The 24439-nt window shown below is 47.5% G+C and overlaps 1 protein-coding gene across 1 annotated transcript in view; it reads right to left on the reverse strand.

Annotated features, from left to right (window-relative positions):
- Window positions 1-507: 507 nt before the first annotated feature.
- Window positions 508-24439, reverse strand: part of LOC142312736 (uncharacterized) — a gene marked incomplete at its 5' end in the record, with an annotated part of 54016 nt that continues 30084 nt past the window's right edge. Inside the window, 3 exons of the mRNA XM_075351724.1 lie at window positions 508-2505; window positions 7963-8071; window positions 21014-21111. Coding sequence (XP_075207839.1) covers window positions 806-2505; window positions 7963-8071; window positions 21014-21111 — 1907 coding nt within the window. The remainder of the gene's footprint in view (window positions 2506-7962; window positions 8072-21013; window positions 21112-24439) is intronic.

The following is a 24439-nucleotide window of genomic DNA, read 5'->3' on the forward strand; positions in this document are numbered from 1 at the left end:
TTTTTGCTTTGTCCCAATTAATTTGCACAGCACTGCAAATAGCTATCCCTAGTGCTTTTCTAATTTGTTAACTACTTTTACATTTCTTCTTCTGAACTATGAAATAGAGTATTTTTAAAAAGAACATTATTTTCACCCAACCAATCTTCAGTCAGTTTAAGAAGTATATTAGACATTACAAGTTATCACCTATCCACAAGATAGGTTATAACTAGTAGATCGGTGGTAGTCTGACCAAAAAGACAATGCTGTTCTCTGCTTTCTCCAGCAGTTCAGTAGAATAGAACAGTATTGCATATGCATGATGGAGAGGATGTATTCTTTTGTGTTGAAAACCAGCAAACAATCTTCACTTTGCCTGTACATAATACCTATTAAATAAAGAAGCAAAAAATACATTTCCCCAACTAAAGCATAAAAAGAGGGAAAAGAAGGGGGGAGAGCAGTCAGTATAGAGCTTGAAGAGAGGAAAACATTTCATTTATTTAAAACACGACAAACTCCATGTAACTTTAACATTTATTGGTGGCAATATACTTAAGTTCCCACCCACTTATAGTTAATTTGCATTTTCAGCATATTAGCTTAGTGTTTAAAATTATACTTTAAAAGAGTCTGTAGTGTAGCTAAGATGTTGAAAACAATTGTAAGATGCATTTTTAATACATTTTATTTTCACAGCAACCTTAATGAAGGCAGGGAAAGAAGCAATTCCCATCATGCTCTTTAAATTAATAGTCTGTAACTGTGCCATTCGGTATGATCTTGTACTTCTTTTTTAATCATGGATCTGCGTTTGTGCACTTCAGGTAACGATAATTTGGGAGTGAGGTACATCAAGGGTAATTCCATCCATAAGTGACAGTTGAGTGTCTTTGGAAATGTAGTGAGTCCCTTGATGTCTAACAAGATTGGATTTCTGGTTAAAACATTTTCCACACTCTGGACAAGTAAATGGACGCTCTCCTGTGTGACTTCGCTGATGAATTTCAAACTGACTTTTGCGTGTAAAACCTCTTCCACATTCTGCACAAGAATACAGCTTCTCACCTGTATGAATCCTTTGATGTACAACAAGATCTGATCTATGGATAAAACGCTTTCCACATTCAGGACATGCATATGGTTTCTCCCCAGAATGAATTCTCTGATGTCTTACAAGATCTGATTTCTGGATAAAACATTTTCCACATTCCATACATGGAAAAGGCCTCTCTCCTGTGTGAGTTCTTTGATGGTCAACAAGACTGGATTTATGAGTAAAAGATTTATCACACACTGAGCAAGCAAATGGCTTCTCCCCCGAGTGGCTTCTCTGATGTCTCTCAAGTCGATCCTTAAGGGTGAAGCATTTCCCACATTCAAAACATGAAAATGGCCTGTCGTCCGTGTGAATTCTCTGATGCTTTACAAGACCTGCTTTCTGGGTAAAGCATTTGCCACAATGAAGACATAAAAATGGTTTTTCTTCTTTTTCAGCATCCTGTTGTGTGTCAACATAATCTGAACAAGTGCATTTACATTCCCCACATTCCAGACAAGAAAACCTTTTTCTCTTTCCTTCATGTACTTTCTGATGTGCAATAAGGCCTGATTTCTGAGTAAAACATTTTTCACATTCTAAACATGAAAAAGGTTTCTCCCCTGTGTGGATTCTCTGATGGGCAACAAGAACCGATTTCTTGGTAAAACTTTTCCCACATTCCAAACAAGGAAATGGCCTCTCTCCAGTGTGGGTTCTCTGATGATCAACAAGAACAGACTTCTTCTTAAAACACTTGCCACATTCTGAACATATATATGGATTACGACCTGCATGAATTCTTTGATGTTTAAGTAACATTGACTTCTTGGTAAAACATTTACCACATTCTAAACACAGTAATGGCTTCTGCTCTGCGTGGATTTTCAAATGTTTTACCAAAACAGATTTCTTGCTAAAAGGTTTTCCACATTCCGAACATGAGTACGGCTTCTCACCCATGTGAAATTTCAGATGTTCTATCAAGTAGGATTTCTGAGAGAAGGATTTACTGCACTCCGCACATGAAAATGGTCTCTCTCCATTGTGAATTTTTTGATGCTTAAAAAGATTCTCTCTATGCATGAAACGCTTTCCACATTCTGAACAAGCAAAGGGTTTCTCCCCTGTATGAAGTCTCTGATGCTCTATAAGACGGAATTTGAATGTAAAAGATTTACCACAATCAGTGCAGATAAAAGGCCTAGTGTGACTTCTCCTATGCCTGAAAAGATTTGCCTTTTTTGAAAAACGTCTCCCGCATTCTGAACATGGAAATATTTTGAACACTCTATGATCTGTATTTTGTGTAATAATAGGTGACTTCTTAGGAGGTTCCTTAGGATACAAGGAATTAGAAAACAGATCTGAATTACAACGCATGTTCAACATTAGTGGGTCTTCAAAAGAAATATTTTGAGGAATATTATCTTCTATTTCACAATCTGTAGATAAAAGATGATGGCCATCTGAGCTATGGCAACCTAATGGAAATTAAAAAGGAAAGTATTTTCAAAATGGATTTTGTAAAATATGCAATTTACTGTTTCTCATTGTATTTTATATTATATATTAAGGCAAAGTACTCCCATATGGATTTTCAAATACTTTTCTAACTACAGTTTTTAGAAACAAGGAATTTATAATACAAATTATAAAAATGTAAACATTTTTTTCCCATCAATCAATGCTGTGTCAGACTTTGTAAAAACAAAGCGAATCAACAGAAATAAACAAACAAACCCTCTTTACATTGATGAATGTCTACCAGTTGTCATTGTACTCACGCATGTCCAGGGAGAATAATAGAGGAACAACAAAACCTAAGAAAAGGATGCTCTAAAATGGTTATAGGAAGAAATATTTTCTGTAATAATTTATTAAAGTCTCTTACAGAGTACCTATATTGTTTGAAACCCATCAATACTAATGCAGTTTAGTTTGGGTTCATTGATGTATTTATTTATAATAACATAAAAAAGGAGGGAAGCCTCAAATTAAGAAATCTTACCTATCACACTCAAAAATAGTATAGCAGGAAGAAATGGAGTTAACAATCCGCACTGCTGATGATAGAAAGATGACATATAGTAAAATAAAAAATACAAGTAGTTTATTGAAGTCAAAGGGGTACTTTACACGCTGCGACATCGCTAGCGATGTCGAACGCGATAGCACCCGCCCCGTCGTTCCAGCGATATGTGGTGATCGCTGCCATAGCGAACATTATCGCTACAGCAGCGTAACACGCACATACCTTGTCAGCGACGTCGTTGTGACTGCCGAACAATCCCTCCTTCAAGGGGGAGGTGTGTTCGGCATCATAGCGACGTCACTGCGGTGTCCCTAAGCGGCCGGCCAATAGAAGCAAAGGGGCGGAGATGAGCGGGACGTAACATCCCGCCCACCTCCTTCCTTCCGCATTGCCGGTGGAGGCAGGTAAGGAGATGTTCTTCGCTCTTGCGGTGTCACACATAGTGATGTGTGATGCCGCAGGAACAACAAACAACATCGCTACGTACGAGACAACGATTTTTGGTGTTTGGACGACCTCTCAAAAACCAACGCCGTTTGTCTCTTTTGCGATCGTTTAAGGTCGCTCGTACGTGCTACACGCTGCGATGCCGCTAACGATGCTGGATGTGCGTCACAAACACCGTGACCCAGACGATAAATCGTTAGCGATATCGCAGCGTGTAAGGGACCCTTAAGTGTCTATGTAATAAATTCCTCAGGACAGAAACTATAAAAAAAAAAAAAAAAAATCTCATCATGGGGTCACAGCAGCCATGTTATACAGTGGGGAAAAAAATGATTTTTTAAATTTTGTTGGAAAAATGATAAATTGCTGATGAACTTTGACCCCGTCTAACTTCCTAACGAAAAAAAATTGTTTAGAAAATTGCGCTGATGTAAAGTAGACATGTGGGAAATTTTATTTAGTAACTATTTTGTGTGACATAATTCTCGGATTTATGGGCAAACTGACACTGGTCAGAATTGCAATAAATGGCCTCGTCATTAGGGTGTTTTAGTAGCTTGGGGTGAAGGGGTTAAAGGCACCTCTCTCATCTTTTTATGTGGGAGAACTTGCACAATTGGTGGCTGACTAAATACTTTTTTTTTTTTTTTTTTTTTAGGGACCACATCCCATTTTAGGTGACTTTGAGAGGCCTAGGTGACAGAAAATACCCATAAGTGACCCCATTCTAAAAACTGCACCCCTCACACTGCTCAAAACCACATCCAAGAAGTTTAACCCTTCAGGTGCTTCACAGGAACCTAAGTAATGTGGAAGGAAAAAATGAAAATTTTACTTAACACAAAAATATTACTTTAGTCATAATGTTTTTCATTTTCACAAGGCAGAAAAGAGAAAGTGCACCGTACAATTTTTTTTGAAATTTCTCCCGAGTACGCTGATACCCCATATGTGGTAAAAATCAAATTAGCTGCACTCATTAGCGGACGCTATGTCGGGTTTGAAGACCGCCTGAGGTGCCTAAACAATGGAGCTCCCCCACAAGTGACCCCATTTTGTAAACTAGAGCCCTCAAGGAATTTGTCTAAATGTTTTGTGAGCGCCCAGGGGCTCCACAGAAGTTAATAATGTTGAGCCATGAATACATTTTTTTTTTTTTTTACAAAACTAACTTGAACCACTGTAGCTTTTTTTTCCACAAGGGAATCAGGAAAAAATGCACCATAAAACGTATAGTGCAATTTTTCCTGAGTACGCAGATACCTCATATGTGGTGGAAATCAATTATTTAGGCGCACAGCAGGGCTTGGAAGAGAAGGAGCGCCATTTGACACTTAAAACGCACAGACGCCGTGCAGTGATGTGCATCACTGATCAGCCGCTGCAGGACGCATGGACAGATGAGATACAAAGATTTGGAAAAAAAGACAAAAAATTAAGTCCCGCCGAAAATTGACCATGGATGCATATACATTATGTGCATCACTGATCAGCGCTCGGTGGAATGCACAGACGAATGAGGTGTAAAAACGGACAGGGGATACAGAAAAAAAAAAAAAAAAAAAAAAATTAAACTCACAAGACCCAGAGGATTAGCAGGAGGATCACTGACCAGAGGAATTGCAGGATGAATAGAAGGCAGCAAGATGGGCAGCTAATTACAGGAGCAGCAGGCAGGAAATAGGACAGTTTGTGTGTGAGGACCCAGGAAGTACCCAGCGATGGAGGAAGATGTGATCGGACTAATGAAGACCTCGGACGAGCCGGTGACAGCAGTTAGGGGACATCGGAGAGGGACAGCAGATGGAGAGGGGGGGAGGGGGAGACCACGGACGCAGAGGCAGGAGAATGGGAGCAGAATAGAGATTGCGGAGAGGGGGGGGGCGGGCACATCGGCAGGGGCCATCACGGAGGCGCGCAGGGGCCATCACGGGAGCGCGCAATACTCACGGGGAGCAGGAGCGGTGATCAGAAAGCGACAGGAACAGCGGCGGCGTGGTACTACAAGTACCAGTCTGTGCACGCCGCAGACATGCTGGGGGAGGGCTCCCCAGACCAACACAAGCCTGGGAGGCCGGTCACCCCCAGATCAGACCGCCCCACTGCATGCTGATTAAAGCGATCGTGCTATGATGCACAATCGGTCCAATCACTGTTGCAGGGGGTGGTGGGGCACCATGGGGCTGCTGCGGCACCTCATAGCAGGATCTCACAGGATCGCACTGATGCAGGCATTGTTTTAGCCGAAACCAGTGCGATCGATGTGGTTGGCGGTTTTCAGATTTGAACAGCCAAACACAACGATCGTCGATGGGGGGGTGGCGAGATGCCACCGCCCCTGGGGTCAAGCAAAGGTATCCTGCTGTAAAAATCAGCAAGGGACATAATTTGAAAGCCGTTGCTATGGCCATGGCAATCAAATGAACTTTAGGCAGTAAAGTTATGTCCCTGGTCATTAAGTCACGTAAAAATAGGATGGAACTTTACTGACCGCAATCGTGAAGGGGTTAATTGACATCATAGGTAGACCACAACTATGAGAGACAAAATGAGAAAACAAATCCAGAAAATCACCTTGTATGATTTGGCAAGGGTTTTTTTTTTTTTTTTTTGCAAAATATGGTGGAAAATAAGTATTTGGTCAATAACAAAAGTTAATCTCAATATTTTGTTATATAGCCTTTGTTGGCAATGACAGAGGTCAAGTGTTTTCTGTAAGTCTTTGCAAGGTTGGCACATACTGTTGATGGTATGTTGGCCCATTCCTCCATGCAGATCTCCTCTAGAGCAGGGATGTTTTTGGAATGTTGCTGGGCAACACAGACTTTCAACTCCCTCCAAAGGTTTTCTATGGGGTTGAGATCTGGAGACTGGCTAGGCCACTCCAGGACCTTCATATGCTTCTTACGAAGCCACTCCTTCGTTGCCCTGGCGGTGTGCTTGGGATCATTATCATGCTGAAAGACCCAGCCATGTTTCATCTTCATTGCCCTTGCTGATGGAAGGAGGTTTGTACTCAAAATCTCACGATACATGGCCCCATTCAATCTTTCATGTACATGGATCAGTCATCCTGGTCTCTTTGCAGAGAAACAGCCCCAAAACATGATGTTGCCACCCCTATGCTTCACAGTAGGTATGGTGTTCTTTGGATGCAACACAGCATTCTGTCTCCTCCGAACACGACGAGTTATGTTTCTACCAAACAGTCCTACTTTGGTTTCATCAGAACATATGACATTCTCCTAATACTCTTCTGGATAATCCAAATGCTCTCTAGCTAACTTCAGATGGGCCTGGTCATGTACTAGCTTAAGCAGGAAAACACATCTGGCACTGCAGGGTCTAAGTCCCTGGCGGCGCAGTGTGTTACTGATTGTAGCCTTTGTTATGGTGGTCCAGCTTTCTGCAGTTCATTCACTAGGTCACCCTTGTGGTTCTGGGATTTTTGCTCACCGTTCTTGTGATTATTTTGACGCCATGGGGTGAGATCTTCCGTTGAGCCCCAGATCGAGGGAGATTATCAGTGGTCTAGTATGTCTTACATTTTCTTATTATTGCTCCCACAGTTTATTTCATCACACCAAGCTGCTTGCCTATAGCAGATTCAGTCTTCCCAGCCTGTTGCAGGGCTACAATTGTTTCTGGTGTCCTTCAACAGCTCTTTAGTCTTCACCATAGTGGAGTTTGGAGTGTGACTGAGGTTGTGCACAGGTGTTCAAACAAATGCCATTACTACAGGTAATGAGTGGAGGACAGAGGAGCCTCTTAAAGAAGAAGTTACAGATCTGTGAGACAGAAATCCTACATGTTTTTAGATGACTTAATACTTATTTTTCACCATAATATGCAAAAATAAACCAACTTGCCAAATCAAACAAGGTGATTTTCTGGATTTTTTTCTCATTTTTTCTCTGATAGTTGTGGTCTACCTATGATATCAATTACAGGCCTCATCTTTTCAACTGGGAGAACTTGCACAATTGGTGGCTGACTAAATACTTTTTTTCCCCACTGTAAGTGCATTCAGTAGTTGTGGGCACACAACCCAACCAAGTGAGAGTGCTTATTTTAACCATGCCGATAACATAACTCGGATAAGACCCTATTGCACTTGTCTTTTTTTTTTTTTCTTCCAGTTTTTAAGAACAAAAAATATTCAGCTATAACCCAAGTTTCTATTAGGAGGCAATTGGTGGCAAGGGGAGCTCCAAAGTAACTTGCTGTTTATCACCTCTTTGTACACTACGATCACAGAACATGTAAGTTTGTGAACAAGACCTAAAGGGCGAGAGGCTATGAAGCTACTGAACAAAGTGGGTCAGTCAATGAAGAGAATATACGTAAACTTTGCCCATTGAATGGAGTAAAGACCTCATCTGGGTTGCTCACCACAAGCTTATGTAGTCCTTAGACAAGGACAACTATTCGGAGTGTTTTGTATTTTTTTTAAACTCACCTTGACTGAGATCTAAAGGAATTTCCTCCTCTTTACATTGTTGGTTATCCATTGCATACATTCCATCTTCATCCACAACTTCAACTTTAATATCAATCAAATCTTCACCCTAAATCAACATTTAGCACAAGTAATGAAAAATTCAATAGACAGGAGACATTAAGCAAAATCTTACAAAAAAGGGAAAGAAGGTAAACTAAACTAACAGATTTCCTTTCAGTTTTTCCTCCCCTTTGTCCAAGAGCCATATCTTTCTTTTTATTTTTATGTCTTTTAAGCCCAGGGATTATTTTTTGTGGAATGAATTGTACTTTTGAATGAAACCATTCATTTAACCATACAGTATACTGGAAAACGAGAAAAAAATTCCAAGTGTAGTGAAACTGCAAAAAGACTGCAATTCCAAATTTTATTTTATTTACCATGTTCACTATATTGATACGCCGACCTGGCAGTATGATTCCCCAGGTCAGTACGAGTATGTAGATACCAAACGTATCATTTTCTTTTTATTTAAGTGGTCAAAAAAAAATTCAGAAGTTTGTAACAAAATAAATAAATGTAGCTCTTGGTGCCATTTTCCGAGAGCTGTAACTTTTATATTTTTTGGTATCTGGAGCTAAGTGATGGCTTATTTTTTGCGCCTTGAACTGACATTTTTACGGATACCTTTTTTAGGTAAATTTAATGTTTCGTTCTCTTCTTATTATATTTTATTGCAATGCTCTGGCAAAAAAAAGAGAATTTTGTTTACTTACCGTAAATTCTTTTTCTTATAGTTCCGTAATGGGAGACCCAGACCATGGGTGTATAGCTTCTGCCTCCGGAGGACACACAAAGTACTACACTAAAAAGTGTAGCTCCTCCCTCCGAGCATATACACCCCCTGGATGACCAAATCTAGCCAGTTTAGTGCAAAAGCTGAAGGAGAGTAGCCACCCACAAGTAGAGATAGAGCAAGAACCGGAACAACCGGAGCCTCTGTTTACAACAACAGCCGGTGATCACACGCGGAACAAGAACTGCCAACAGGCAACAGGGAGGGTGCTGGGTCTCCCATTACGGAACTATAAGAAAAAGAATTTACGGTAAGTAAACAAAATTCTCTTTTTCTTTATCGTTCCTATGGGAGACCCAGACCATGGGACGTCTCAAAGCAGTCCATGGGTGGGAATAAACAGAAAACTGAGAAGTAGGCAAACCTAACTTCACAAATGGGCAACAGCCGCCTGAAGGGTGCGTCTGCCCAAGCTCGCATCTGCCGAAGCATGAGCATGCACTTGGTAGTGCTTCGAAAAGGTATGCAGACTAGTCCAAGTGGCAGCCTGACAGACCTGCTGAGCCGTAGCCTGGTGCCTGAAAGTCCAAGAGGCACCGACAGCTCTGGTCGAGTGTGCCTTGATCCCCGGCGGGGGAGGCACTTGAGTACACTGGTAGGCATCAGAAATGGCCGACCTAAACCAACGAGCTAGGGTCGGTTTAGAAACCGAGAGGCCCTTATGCCGACCTGTGGTCAGCACAAAAAGAGAGGTGCACCGCCTAAGAACAGCGGTGCGAGAAACATAGATCCGGAGCGCCCGCACCAGATCCAGAGTATGCAACGCTTTTTCAAAGCGATGAACAGGAGCCGGACAAAAGGAAGGCAAGGAAATGTCCTGGTTAAGATGGAAAGGAGAAACCACCTTAGGGAGAAAGTCCGGAGTCGGACGGAGAACCACCTTGTCTTGATGAAAAACCAAAAAAGGTGACTCCGAAGAGAGCGCAGCCAAATCAGAGACTCTCCTGAGGGAAGTTATGGCCACTAGAAAGACCACTTTCTGTGAAAGACGAGACAAAGAAACCTCCCTAAGAGGCTCAAAAGGGGGTTTCTGGAAAGCCGTGAGGACCAGATTAAGGTCCCAGGGATCCAAAGGCCACCGGTAAGGCGTAATGATGTGGGATGCGCCCTGCATGAAGGAGCGCACCTGAGCCAGCCGGGCGATACGCCGCTGGAACAACCCTGAGAGAGCCGAGACCTGTCCCTTGAGGGATAGTCCTAGCTGTAGACCGGACTGTAGAAAGGACAGGAGGGTCGGCAAGGAAAAAAGGCCAAGAAACATGGTCGGAAGAGCGACACCAGGACAGGAAAATTCTCCAGGTCCTGTGATAGATCTTGGCCAAGAAATACTTCCGAGCCCGAGTCATAGTGGAGATGACTTCAGGAGGGATACCAGAAGTCGTCAAGATCCAGGACTCAAGAACCACGCCGTCAATCTGAGAGCCGCAGAATTCTGGCGGAAAAACGGACCCTGTGAGAGAAGGTCTGGACGGTCCGGGAGATGCCACGGCACCTCTACGGACAGATGGAGCAGGTCTGGGTACCAAGCTCGCCTGGGCCAGTCTGGAGCAATGAGAATGACCCGACGGCCCTCCATACTGATCTTGCGCAGGACTCTGGGCAAGAACTAGAGGGGGAAACACGCAAGACAGACGAAACTGGGACCAAACTTGAACCAGCGCGTCCGCTGCAAAGGCCTGAGGATCGTGGGAGCGAAGATCCACTTCCGGAGTGCCCCACTTGCGGCAGATTGACCGAAACACTGCCGAATGCAGAGCCCACTCGCCGCTGTCCACGGTATGACGGCTGAGATAATCTGCCTCCCAGTTTTCCACGCCTGGGATGTGGACTGCGGATATGGTGGACTTTGAGTCCTCCGTCCACTGAAGGATGCGTTGAGCCTCCAACATTGCCAGGCGGCTGAGTGTCCCGCCCTGGTGGTTGATGTAGGCAACCGCTGTCGCGTTGTCTGACTGGACTCGAATGTGCTTGCCCGCCAACAGGTGGTGAAAGGCTAAGAGAGCTAGAAGGACAGCTCTGATTTCCAGCACATTGATCGAGAGGGCTGATTCGGACGGAGTCCAAGTGCCCTGCGCTCTGTGGAGGAGATATACTGCTCCCCAGCCGGATAGACTGGCATCCGTGGTGAGGATCACCCAGGACGGGGCCAGGAAGGAGCGTCCCTGAAGAGAGAGGAGCCGAAGCCACCACTGAAGGGAGTCCCTGGTCTGTGGCGACAGAGCCACTAATCTGTGCAAGGAGGAAGTCCGCTTGTCCCAACAGCGGAGAATGTCCAGCTGCAGAGGACGCAGATGGAACTGGGCAAAGGGAACCGCTTCCATTGACGCCACCATCTGACCTAGCACCTGCATTAGGTGCCTGATGGAATGACGGCGGGGCCTCAGCAAAGAGCGCACCACCAGTGGAGGAACTGCTGTTTGACTAAGGGCAGCTTCATAAGTGCCGGCAGAGTCTCGAATTGCATCCCTAGGTACGTGAGCTTCTGGGTCGGAGTCAGAGTGGACTTGGGCAGAATGACAAGCCACCCGAATTGGACTAGAGTGGTGAGAGTGAGCGAGGCACTCCGCTGACAGTCTGCACTGGATGAAGCCTTGACTAGAAGGCCGTCCAGGAAAAGGGATCACTGCCAACCCTTGGAGGTGCAGAACCACAACCACTGCTGCCATGACCTTGGTGAATACTCGAGGGGCCGTGGCTAACCCGAAGGGAAGAGCCACGAATTGGAAATGTTCCTCTCCGATTGCAAAACGTAGCCAACGTTGGTGTGAAACTGCAATTGGCACATGCAGATAGGCATCTTTGATGTCGATGGATGCGAGGAAATCTCCTTGGGTCATTGAGGCAATGACTGATCACAGAGACTCCATGCGAAAATGCCGCACCTGAACATGCTTGTTGAGAAGCTTGAGATCCAGGATGGGCCGGAAGGAACCGTCCTTTTCGGGGACTAGGAAGAGATTTGAGTAGAAACCTCTGAACCGTTCCCAGGCGGGAACCGGTACAATTACTCCGTTGGCCTGCAAGGATGCCACGGCCTGTGAGAAGGCGGCAGCCTTGGAGCAGGGGGGAGTTGACAGAAAAAAATCTGTTTGGCGGGCTGGATAGAATTCTATCCTGTAGCCGTGGGAGATGATATCCCGCACCCACTGATCGGAGACGTGTTGAAACCACACGTCGCCAAGTGGGAGAGCCTGCCACCGACCAAGGACGTTGCTGGCGGTGCCAGATAGTCAAAAGGAGGCTGCCTTAGTGGCAGCAGCTCCTGCGGTCTTCTAAGGACGCGGCTTCGTGCGCCAGTTGGGTTTTTGGTCCTTGGCTGAGTTAGAGGACGAGGCCGAGGGCTTAGAGGACGACCAGTTGGAGGAACGAAAAAGAGAATTTTGTTTACTTACCGTAAATTCTTTTTCTTATAGTTCCGACATGGGAGACCCAAACCATGGGTGTATAGCTTCTGCCTCCGGAGGACACACAAAGTACTACACTAAAAGTGTAGCTCCTCCCTCCGAGCATATACACTCCCCGGATGACAAATCCAACCAGTTTAGTGCCAAAGCTGAAGGAGGACATCCACCCATAAGTAGAGATAGAGTAAAACCCGGAATAACCGGAACTTCTGTCTACAACAACAGCCGGTGAAAAACACACGGAACAAGAAAGCTGCCAACAGGCAACAGGGAGGGTGCTGGGTCTCCCATGTCGGAACTATAAGAAAAAGAATTTACGGTAAGTAAACAAAATTCTCTTTTTCTTTATCGTTCCTTATGGGAGACCCAAACCATGGGACGTCTCAAAGCAGTCCATGGGTGGGAAATAAACAGAAACTGAGAAGTAGGCGAAACCTAACTTCACAAATGGGCGACAGCCGTCCGAAGGATGCGTCTGCCCAAGCTCGCATCTGCCGAAGCATGAGCATGCACTTGGTAGTGCTTCGAAAGGGTGTGCAGACTAGACCAAGTGGCAGCCTGACAGACCTGCTGAGCCGTAGCCCAAGAGGCACCGACAGCTCTGGTCGAGTGCGCCTTAATCCCTGGCGGGGGAGGCATCTGAGAACATAGGTAGGCATCGGATATGGCCGACCTAATCCAATGAGCTAGGGTCGGTTTAGAAACCGAGAGACCCTTGCGCTGACCTGTGGTCAGCACAAAAAGAGAGGTGCACCGCCTAAAAAAACAGCGGTGCGTGACACATAGATCCGGAGCGTCCGCACCAAATCTAAAGCATGCAACGCTTTCTCAAAGCGATGCACAGGGGCCGAACAAAGGGAAGACAATGAAATGTCCTGGTTAAGGTGGAACGGAGACACCACCTTAGGGAGAAGGCCCGGAGTTGGATGGAGAACCACCTTGTCTTGGTGAAAAAAAACAAAAAGGGTGACTCCGAAGAGAGCACAGTCAAATAAGAGACTCTCCTGAGAGAAATTATGGCCACCAGAAAAACCACTTTCTGTGAAAGACTAAACAACGAAACCTCCCTAAGAGGCTCAAAGGGGGGTTTCTGTAAGCCCATGAGGACCAAAGAAAGGTCTCAGGGATCCAGAGACCGCCGGTAAGGCGGAATGATGTGAGATGCGCCCTGCATGAAGGTGCGCACCTGGGCCAGTCGGGCGATACGCCGCTGACAGAGCCGAGACCTGTCCCTTGAGGGAATGAGGGACAGACCTAGCTGCAGGCCGGACTGTAGAAAGGACAGGATGGTCGGCAAGGAAAAAACGGCCAAGGAGCATGGCCGGAAGAACGACACCAGGACAGGAAAATTCTCCAAGTCCTGAGGTAAAACCTGGCCGAGGAAGACTTCCGAGCCTGAGTCATAGTGAAGATGACCTCGGAAGGAATGCCTGAAGCCGTAAGGATTCAGGGCTCAAGAGCCACGCCGTCAATCTGAGAGCCGCAGAATTGTTGTGGAAAACGGACCCTCTGAGAGAACGTCTGGCCGGTCCGGGAGATGCCACAGCACCTCTACGAACAGACGGAGCAGGTCTGGGAACCAAGCTCGCCTGGGCCTGGGGCGATGAGTACGACCTGACGGCCCTCCATTTTGATCTTGCGCAGGACTCTGGGCAAGAGAGCTAGAGGGGGAAACACGTAGGTCAGACGGAACTGGGACCAGCGCGTCCGCTGCCAAGGCCTGAGGATCGTGGGAGCGAGCCACGTAAACCGGGACCTTGTTGTTGTGCCGGGATGCCATTAGATCCACTCCCGGAGTGCCCCGCCTGCTAAATTGACCGGAACACTGCCGGATGCAGGGCTCACTCGCCGCTGTCCACGGTTTGACGGCGGAGATAATCTGCCTCCCAGTTTTCTGCGCCTGGGATGTGGACTGCGGATATGGTGGACTTGGAGTCCTCCGTCCACTGAAGGATATGTTGAACTTCCAACATTGCTAGGTGGCTGCGAGTCCTAGGACTACAGCCCTGATTTCCAGCACATTGATCGAGAGGGCTGATTCGGACGGAGTCCAAGTGCCCTGTGCTCGGTGGTGGAGAAACTCTGCTCCCCAGCCGGAGCGTCCCTGGTACAGAGAGAGGGGCCGAAGCCACCACTTAAAGAGAGCCCCTGGTCTGTGGCGACAGAGCCACCAGCCTGTGCAAGGAAGAAGTCCCTTGTCCCAACAGCGGAAAATGTCCAGCTGCAGGGGACGCAGATGGAACTGGCAAGGGGAACCGCTTCTATTGACGCCACCATCTGACCCAGCACCTGCATGAGGTGCCTGATGGAATGACGGCGGAGCCTCAGCAGAGAGCGAACCGCCAGATGAAGAGACTGCTGTTTGACTAAGGGCAGCTTCACAAGTGCCAGCAGAGTCTCGAATTGCATCCCTAGGTACGTAAGTTCCTGGGTCGGGGTCAGAGTGGACTTGCAAGCGTGGCGAGAGTGAGCAAGACACTCCGCTGACAGTCTGCACTGGATGAAGCCCTGACTAGAAGGGCGTCCAGGTAAGGAATCACTACCAACCCCTGGAGGAGCAGAACCGCAACTGGTGAATACACGAGGGGCCGTGGCTAACCCAAAGGGGAGAGCCACGAATTGGAAATGTTCCTCTCCGATTACAAAACGTAGCCAACGCTGGTGTGAAACTGCGAATGGCACATGCAGAGAGACATCTCTGATGTCGATGGATGCTAAGAAATCTCCTTGGGTCATTGACTGATCGCAGAGATTCCATGCAAAATTGCCGCACCTGAACATGCTTGTTGAGAAGCTTGAGATCCAGGTCGGAAAGCACCGTCCTTTTCGGGGACTAGGAAGAGATTTGAGTAGAAATCTCAGAACCGTTCCCAGTCGGGAACTGGTACAATTACTCCATTGGCCTGCAAGAATGCCACGGCCTGTGAGAAGGCGGCGGCCTTGGAGCAGGGGGGAGTTGTCAGAAAAAATCTGTTTGGTGGCTGAATAGAATTCTATTCTGTAGCCGTGGGAGATGGTAACCCACACCCACTGATCGAAGACGTGTTGAAACCACACGTCGCCCAAGAGGGAGAGCCTGCCACCGACCAAGGATGTTACTGGCGCGGCCAGATAATCAAGAGGAGGCTGCCTTGGTGGCAGCAGCTCCTGCCGACTTAGGACGCGGCTTCATGCGCCAGTTGGTTTACGGACCTTGGCTGAGTTAGTGGACGAGGCCGAGGGCTTAGAGGACGACCAGTTAGAGGAAACGAAAGGAACGAAACCTCGACTGGTTCCTGCCCTGGAAGGTTTCCTGGGTTGTGGCATGGAAGTACTCTTCCTGCCAAAAGCTTCCTTAATAATTTCATCCAGTTGTTCACCGAATAGACTGGTCCCAGCAAAAGGGAGTCCAGCAAGGAACTTCTTAAGAAGCATCTGCCTTCCACTCTCGAAGCCACAGGAACCTGCGGATAGCGAGGGAAGTAGCCGAGGCCACCTCAGTGCGGTGACAGTCTCCAGCTATAGGATGAAAAGACTGAAGCCTGGAAGTTAAGGCAACCAATTCGGGCATAAAGGCCCTGGTGAGGGAATGCATCTCCTCCCGAGAAGCAGAGATGGCTTTGAGAGCCCGCACTGCTGCAAAAGATGGGGAGAACGAGGCCCCTGCCGCCTCATATATAGATTTGGCCAGAAGGACAACCTGGCGGACAGTGGGATCCTCAGAGAGGTGCCGTCAGCCACTGATACAACTGTCCGGGCTGAAAGTCTAGACACCGGAGGGTCCACCCTTGGTGAATGAGCCCACTCCTTGACCACCACTGGTGGAAGGGGGAAACAGTCATCAGAACCACGCTCTGGGAAGAGTCTGTCAGGACAGGCTCTGGGCTTGGTCACAGTGACCTGAATGCTGGAGTGGATAAGGAACAAACTCCTTGTTCTCTTAGGCAAGGTATACTGATGCTTTTCTGCCAAAGAGGGGTGCTCCCCTGATACAGGCGGATTGAGGTCCAGTACAAATATAATGGACGCAATCAAATCATTAGCATCTGCGTCACTTTCGGACAGATCAATGGGGTACATGGAGAGCGTCCGAGCCCCCAGTAAGGCATCCTCCTTGTCCTGCGAGTCAGCTCGTGAACCAGAGCCGCGGGGCGAGGAGGGAAAGGGGACCCTGCGTCTCCATATTAGGAGGACGGGCTCCCAGATGAAGAATCCTCTGTGAGCTTTGCTGAGCGAGCCGTAGCAGCAGAAGCGCCCTGAGAAGGGGGCTGATGCATGCTCAGCAGTGTCCGGGACAGCTGTCCCCTGGAGAGAGGGATTCTACCCCGGAGCCGGAGCAGCCGGAGGGACCACTGGGGATAAGCCTCCAGGCTGAGGCACCACTATGTCAGAGCAGGCATCACAATGTGGTTATGTGCTCGGTACAGACAGTACGAGTCAACATGCGGTGCATAATAAAAAACAGCCTTGCAGCCCTGCACTGATATAAGACATGCTGCAGAAGTGGGGGCTCTGTCCAGAAAGACCCCCAGCAGAGTATATAAACAGAGTATATAAGCAGCAGCACAACCAGAGGTTGTGGCTTGCCAGACCGTTTAACATAACATCTCTGTGCCCTCCAGATTCCCCAGAAGTGGGGGCTTTTCGGAAAAAAACCCCCAGCAGAGTATATAAACAGAGTGTATAAGCAGCTGCACAACCGGAGGTTGTGGCTTGCCAGACTGTTTAACATAGGGGCATCTCTGTGCCCTCCAGATCCCCCAGAACTGGGGGCTCTGTCCCAGGCCCCCATTTGTCACAATGTGTTTGCAGACATTGATCTCTGTGCCCTAGAACGCTGAGAAAATGGCGTCCGCAGCGAGGAGAGGGGGCGGAGCCTACTCTGAGAGCAGGACGGAGGGCAAATGAGGCATACAGGGGAGGGAATCTTTCCTCAGTGGGGAGTGTCCCTTCCCTGTGCTGAGCAGCCGGTGGGCGGAGCCACCCTGTCTCACTGCACTGACTGACATAGAATCGAAACTAGGCCTCAGGCGAAGCCGGGGCCTAGATTTAAACATGCGGCCAGCGTGCAGGCACCATCGGCGCGGTTCTCCAGTGAAAACTGGAGAACCGGCCGGAAATGTTAAAACATACATATAACACATTCTCCCCCACAAATAAAGTACAAGGGACCCCTAGAAAGACCACTTTCTGTGGTAATAACGTCTCAGTACTTAGCTTGAGACGCAGGTGCCAGGTCCCTGGGGGGGTCATCGCTCCGTCCGGCAGGATCCTGAACAGGGCTGCGGATGGAGACCGGTCTCCTGCAAAGCAGTGAGAACCGTGATGGCTCCCACTTCAAACCAGAGCCCCAAGGGATGGCGAAGGAGCGCGGCATGTGAAGGCTCCAGCCCTGAAATCAACCTTAACAGCACCGCCGACACAGTGGGGTGAGAAGGGACATGCCGGGAGTCCAGATTGGACCCGCTTTTCTTCCAAATCTTTGAAATCAAAAATCAAAAATCAGAGGATGCATGTGTGTGTGTGACCTCCTGAACACAAAGCATTGAACTGGTTGGATTTGTCATCCGGGGAGTGTATATGCTCGGAGGGAGGAGCTACACTTTTAGTGTAGTACTTTGTGTGTCCTCCGGAGGCAGAAGCTATACACCCATGGTTTGGGTCTCCCATAAGGAACGATAAAGAAAGGAACGAAACCTCGACTGGTTCCTGCCCTGGACAGGTTTTGGTTTGTGGCATGGAAGTACTCTTCCCGCCAGTAGCTTCCTGAATAATTTCATCCAGTTGTTCACCGAACAGCCTGGGCCCAGCAAATGGGAGCCCAGCAAGGTACTTCTTTGAAGAAGCGTCTGCCTTCCACTCTCGAAGCCACAAGATCCTGCGGATAGCGAGAGAATTAGCCGAAGTCACCGCAGTGCGGTGAGAATCCTCCAGCATGGCAGACATGGCATAGGATGAAAAGGCTGAAGCCTGGAAGTTAAGGCAACCATTTCGGGCATAGAGTCCCTGGTGAGGGAATGCATCTCCCTAGAGAAGCAGAGATGGCTGTGAGAGCCCACACTGCTGCAAAAGGTGGGGAGAACGAGGCCCCTGCCGCCTCATATACAGATGGCGGTCAGTGGAATCCTTAAGAGAGGTGCCATCAGCCACTGAATACAACTGTCCGGGCTGAGAGTCTAGACACCGGAGGGTCTACCTTTGATGAATGAGCCCACTCCTTGACCACCTCTGGTGGAAACGGAAAATGGTCATCAGAACAGGCCCTAGGCTTGGTCACAGTGGCCTGAAACCTGCAGTGGTTAAGGAACACACTCCTTGTTCTCTTAGGCAAGGTAAACTGGTGCTTTTCTGCCAGAGAGGGTTGCTCCCCTGATACAGGCGGATTGAGGTCCAGTACAAAATTAATGGACGCAATCAAATCACTAGCATCTGCGTCACTTTCGGACAGATCAATGGGGTACATGGAGGTAGCGTCCGAGCCCCCAGTGAAGGCATCCTCCTCGTCCTGCGAGTCAGCTAGTGAATCAGAGCCGCGGGACGAGGAAGGAGAGGGGACCCTGCGTCTCCTTTTAGGAGGACGGGGTCTGAGACCAGATGATGAATCCTCTGTGAGCTTTGCTGAGCGAGCCGTAGCAGCAGAAGCGCCCTGAGGAGGGGGCTGATGCATGCTCAGCAGAGTCCGGGACAGCTGTCCCATGGAGAGAAGGATTCTACCCAATCCGGGGGTTCACCACCGGAGCCGGAGCAGCCGGAGGGACCACTGGGGATGAGCCTCCGGGCTGAGGCACCACCATGTTAGAGCAGGCATCACAATGTGGTTATGTGCTTGGTACAGGCAGTACGAGCCTACATGCAGTGCATATTGAGTACAGCCTTGCAGCCTTGCTCCTCGTGTGAGACATGCTGCTGAAGTAGGGGCTCTGAGCCAGAATGACCCCTAGCAGAGTATATAAGCAGAGTATATAAGCAGGTCCACAACCGGAGGTTGTGGCTTGCCAGACCGTTTGACATTGGGACGTCTCTGTGACCTCCAGATCCCACAGCCCGGACCCCCAGAGAGATGCTGCAGCCAGCGCCGATCGCTGTGCAGACATGGCATAAGAACGCTGATAAAATGGCGCCAGAGCGAGGAGAGGGGGCGGGGCCTACTCTAAGAACGGGATCCGGAGGGCCAAGGAGATATACAGGGGAGGGAAACATTTCCTCAGAGAGGAGTGTCCCTCCCCTGTGCCGAACGGCCGCTGGGCGGAGCCGCACTGTCCCTCTGCATGATTGACATGCAGGGGCAGTGAAATCGAAACTAGGCCTCAGGCGAAGCCGGGGCCTAAATTTAACGATGCGGCCGGCGCGCAGGCACCATCGGCGCGGTTCTCAGGTGAAAACCAGAGAACCGGCCGGAAATGTCAGAATAAACACACAGCCCACTCTCCCCAACGATAAAGTACAAGGGACCCCCCGACAATAACGTCTCAGATACTTAGCTTGTGAGACGCAGGGCCAGGTCCCTGAGGGAAGAGTGCTCCGTCCGGCAGGATCCTGAAAGGGCTGCGGATGGAGACCGGTCTCCTGCAAGGCAGGGAGAACCGTGCTGGCTCCCACTTCAAGCCAGAGCCCGAAGGATGGTGAAGGAGCGCGGCATGTAAGGCTCCAGCCCTGAAATCAACCTTAACAACACCGCCGACACAGTGGGGTGAGAAGGGACATGCCGGGGGTCCAGACTTGGACCCGCTTTTCTTCAAACTCTTTTCAAAAATCAGAATCAGATGAGAATGCATGTGTGGATGTGTGCCTCCTGAACACAAAGCATTGAACTGGCTATATTTGGTTATCCAGGGGGTGTATATGCTCGGAGGGAGGAGCTACACTTTTTAGTGTAGTACTTTGTGTGTCCTCCGGAGGCAGAAGCTATACACCCACGGTCTGGGTCTCCCATAGGAACGATAAAGAAAAACCCCGTAATTCTGGCATTTTGAGTTTTTTTCCCCATTACACTGTTTACAGATTGTTAATTTATTTTCATAAATTGGACATTTCTGAAAGCAGCTATAAAAAAAAAATGTATTTTTTTAATGGTTTTATTGGCAATGGGGCAAAAAGGGTGGCGATTTGAACTTGTGGTTTCTTTTTTCCCCCACTTTTTATTGCATTTAATAGTCCCCTTAGGAGACTTGAAGCTGCGATTATCTGAACAGTTGTGCTTATACAGAGCAGTGCATCAGCAATGCTCTGTATAGCAAAAATCACAATCTCCTATGAATGCCAACTCGCAGGTGGCGTTCACAGGATGAGTGTCATGACAGACACAGGGTTCATAAGCTCACGACAACCCATCGGAGCCCCACTATCACAATACGGGTGCACCAATGTGAGTGGGGAAAGACACGCTCCCCACCGACTCGTGTTAAATCTTGCTAAAAGAGATTGACAGCGCATTTAACAATCCACCCAAAGCTGTTAAGGCCCTGTCACACACACAGATAAATCTGCGGCAGATCTGTGGTTGCAGTGCCAGGTTTGTGGCTGTGTACAAATGGAACAATATGTCCATGATTTCACTGCAACCACAGATCTGCCAAAGATTTATCTCTGTGTGTGACGGGGCCTTTAGAGGCACATAACGACTGACCAGATCAGACGTCAGATGCAGGGAAACTTGCAGGCTCAGCGTGTGAGCGCCCATCAAAGGCACGGACACGACACATGACAAATATACATCAAACATCATGAAGGGTTTATTACAATCAACAAAGAATAAACAATAGGCCCACACAGGTCATCCATAGAACACAGATTATTTACTGCTTTTTTTAGTGTTCTTTGGTCTAAATACCTGAGGGTCTTGTGAGACAAAGTTATTTTCTTCTGAATCAGCTTGGGAATTCAGGGGACTTTCACATTTCTCTTTTAGATTTCTGTTACTAGAAAGATCTGTAGAAAACACAAATTCTATGAGTGAATATATAGGGTGAGAAAAACTTGGAACGCTCTCTTTGAATTTTATGGTTTTACATATCATGACAAAAAAAAATAAATAAAATCATACACAAGTGAATCCATGCCTTTATTATACAAATGCGCTGATGTATTGCTGAGGAATTCAGAAGAGCTATGTTAATTGGTTTGCAAGTGATCTGAACGCTTCCACTGCTTCGGCTACCAGCTCCAATCTCACACTCTCAGCATAATCCCACCTAGATGACTAACGCTGCACTATTGTTAACTAACTCAAATCATTTAGGACGGTGGAGTTAGGCTAAGAATGGAGCTAGGATCCCTTTACATATCCCTTCAATTTCTCAGCAGTACAACAGTGCATTTATTTAATAAAATCATGAATTCAGTTGTGAATACATTTTAAAAAAAAACAAAACAAACCCAAGTCAATAAATGGCTTTAATGCAGCTGTATTGCAGGGGAACGAACGCCCTTGCGACTAGTCTCTGTGCTCATTAGCAGATCATAAAGGATCTTTAGAAATATATTTTCTAAAGATCTCTTTATGTATGCTACTAGATACAGGGACAGTTAGGCAGGGATCAGCAATATTCACCCAGGACTTCTCGGGGTTCTGGGTACATATTGCACCTGACAGGTTCCCTTTAAAAACTATCAGCTGCTCACAAAAATGTTCGACAAAGTCTTCTGCACTTTTAGAGAGAGTATCAATGGACATCCACTATTTTATAAAAGTTATATTATCTATCATAGCTTCTTCGAAAATATTTTTTCTTAGTGAGCCATTACTGGAGGATATTTTTTCCAAATATTTAGTTAACAGTTTGAAGTCTTTTATGGACAATTACTTGAGCTAGACTCACCAGTTTTGGACTCTCTGAACTGAATGTCTTTCAGCTTACCTCCTTCAATCATAAGCTTAGTGTTCTGGTGTGCAGTACAAACACATACTGAATGTGTGCCACTATCACCTGCCAGGACACAATTCTTGGGTCGCAGGTCAGCTAGTTTTGAAAATCCTATTTTCGCAGCAGTTGAACACTTTTTCTTTTTAAATTCATAGGTCTCTTTCAAATTGGCAAGAACTAGTCTCTTTTGGACATGAGTATTATTACCATTTACTTGCGTAGACACAATCTTTCCTGCGAGGCATAATTCGGCCCACTTCACCATTGTAAAATCTTTCACTTTATCCACTATAGATTTATCTAATGCTTTGCCTGGTTTAGGATCAGGACAGGACATGAAACCTTTTTGATAACTAGTGATATGTTTTTGTTAGCCATCCTATTGCAAACGTTAAATTCATTTTCTATTCCTTTGCATGTCCAACTCTTTGGTAGTGTAGTCAGTATCATGAACTGTTCACTTCTGTTCATTCTCTTCATGTCTGTCCCCCTGTTCATTCTCAGCATCTGTTCTCTAGCTTTCTCTTCTCTCCAGCTATACTCCTCTGTTCGCTTTTGCTTCTAAACTGTAACATAATATAACATCTAAAAAAAATTAAGTTGTTTATTTGGAAAACATAGACCCTACACTTTTAGACCACAGACTGAATAGATCTGAATTCAAGATTTTTAAATTGACACTGTTCATTAGGGTTGTGTTTTGTTTTTATTAAGTATGATACCATTGAAGAAGGGAATTTTGTTACTTACCGTAAATTCCTTTTCTTCTAGCTCTTATTGGGAGACCCAGACGATTGGGGTATAGCTACTGCCCTCCGGAGGCCACACAAAGCACTACACTAAAAAGTGCAAGGCCCCTCCCCTTCTGGCTATACCCCCCCGTGATATCACGGGTTCTCCAGTTTTAGTGCCAAAGCAAGAAGGAGGAAAGCCAATAACTGGTTTAAACAAATTAACTCCGAGTAACATCGGAGAACTGAAAAACCGTTCAACATGAACAACATGTGTACCCGCAAACAACAAAAAAAAATCCCGAAGGACAACAGGGCGGGTGCTGGGTCTCCCAATAAGAGCTAGAAGAAAAGGAATTTACGGTAAGTAACAAAATTCCCTTCTTCTTCAGCGCTCTATTGGGAGACCCAGACGATTGGGACGTCCAAAAGCTGTCCCTGGGTGGGTAAAGAAATACCTCATGTTAGAGCTGCAAGACAGCCCTCCCCTATGGGGAAGCCACTGCCACCTGCAGGGCTCTTCTACCTAGGCTGGCGTCCGCCGAAGCATAGGTATGCACCTGATAATGTTTGGTGAAAAATGTGCAGGCTCGACCAGGTAGCTGCCTGGCACACCTGTTGAGCCGTAGCCTGGTGTCGTAATGCCCAAAACGCACCTACGGCTCTGGTAGAATGGCCCTTCAGCCCTGAAGGAACCGGAAGCCCCGCAGAACGGTAGTCTTCAAGAATTGGTTCTTTGATCCATCGAGCCATGGTGGCTTTAGAAACCTGCAACCCCTTGCGCGTACCAGCGACAAGGACAAAAAATGCATCAGAGCGGCGCATGGGCGCCGTGCGGGAAATGTAGATTCTGAGTGCTCTCACCAGAACTAACAACTGTAAATCCTTTTCATACCGGAGAACCGGATGAGAACAAAAGGAAGGAAAGGGTATATCCCGATTAAGAAGAAACGCGGATACAACCTTAGGGAGAAACTCCTGAATAGGGCGCAGCACTACCTTGTCCTGGTGGAACACTAGGAAGGGAGCCTTGAATGACAGAGCCGCCAGCTTAGACACTCGCCGAAGCGACGTGACCGCAACCAGAAAGGCCACTTTCTGTGACAGGCGCGAAAGGGAAACTTCCCTCAGAGGCTCGAAATGCGGCTTCTGGAGAGCAACTAGTACCCTGTTCAGATCCCATGGATCTAACGGCCGCTTGTACGGGGGCACAATATGACAAACCCCCTGTAGTAACGTGCGCACCTTAGGAAGACGTGCTAGACGCTTCTGAAAAGAACACGGATAGTGCCGAGACTTGCCCTTAAAGGGAGCCGAGCGACCAACCTCTTTCCCAACCAGATTGCAGGAGGGAAGGCAAAGTAGGCAATGCCGATGGCCAGGGAGACCCTCCCTGAGCAGAACACTAAGATAAGAATATCTTCCACGAGTTGTGGTAGATCTTGGCAGACCGCGGCTGGCTAGCCCGTCTCATGGTGGCAATGACGTCGTGCTCACGGTCGACCGACGGTGAGATGCCACAGATCACGGTACCACGACCTCCCCGGCCAGTCTGGGGCGACGAGGATGGTGTGGCAGCAATCGGTAGCTGGAACTGTGACCAATCCTGAGCCAAGGCGCCTGTCGCCAGAGCTCTTTGATCGTAAGACCGCGTCATGAAAA

The sequence above is a fragment of the Anomaloglossus baeobatrachus genome, chromosome 5 (genome assembly GCF_048569485.1).
Source record: "Anomaloglossus baeobatrachus isolate aAnoBae1 chromosome 5, aAnoBae1.hap1, whole genome shotgun sequence".
Classification (NCBI taxonomy): Eukaryota; Metazoa; Chordata; class Amphibia; order Anura; family Aromobatidae; genus Anomaloglossus; species Anomaloglossus baeobatrachus.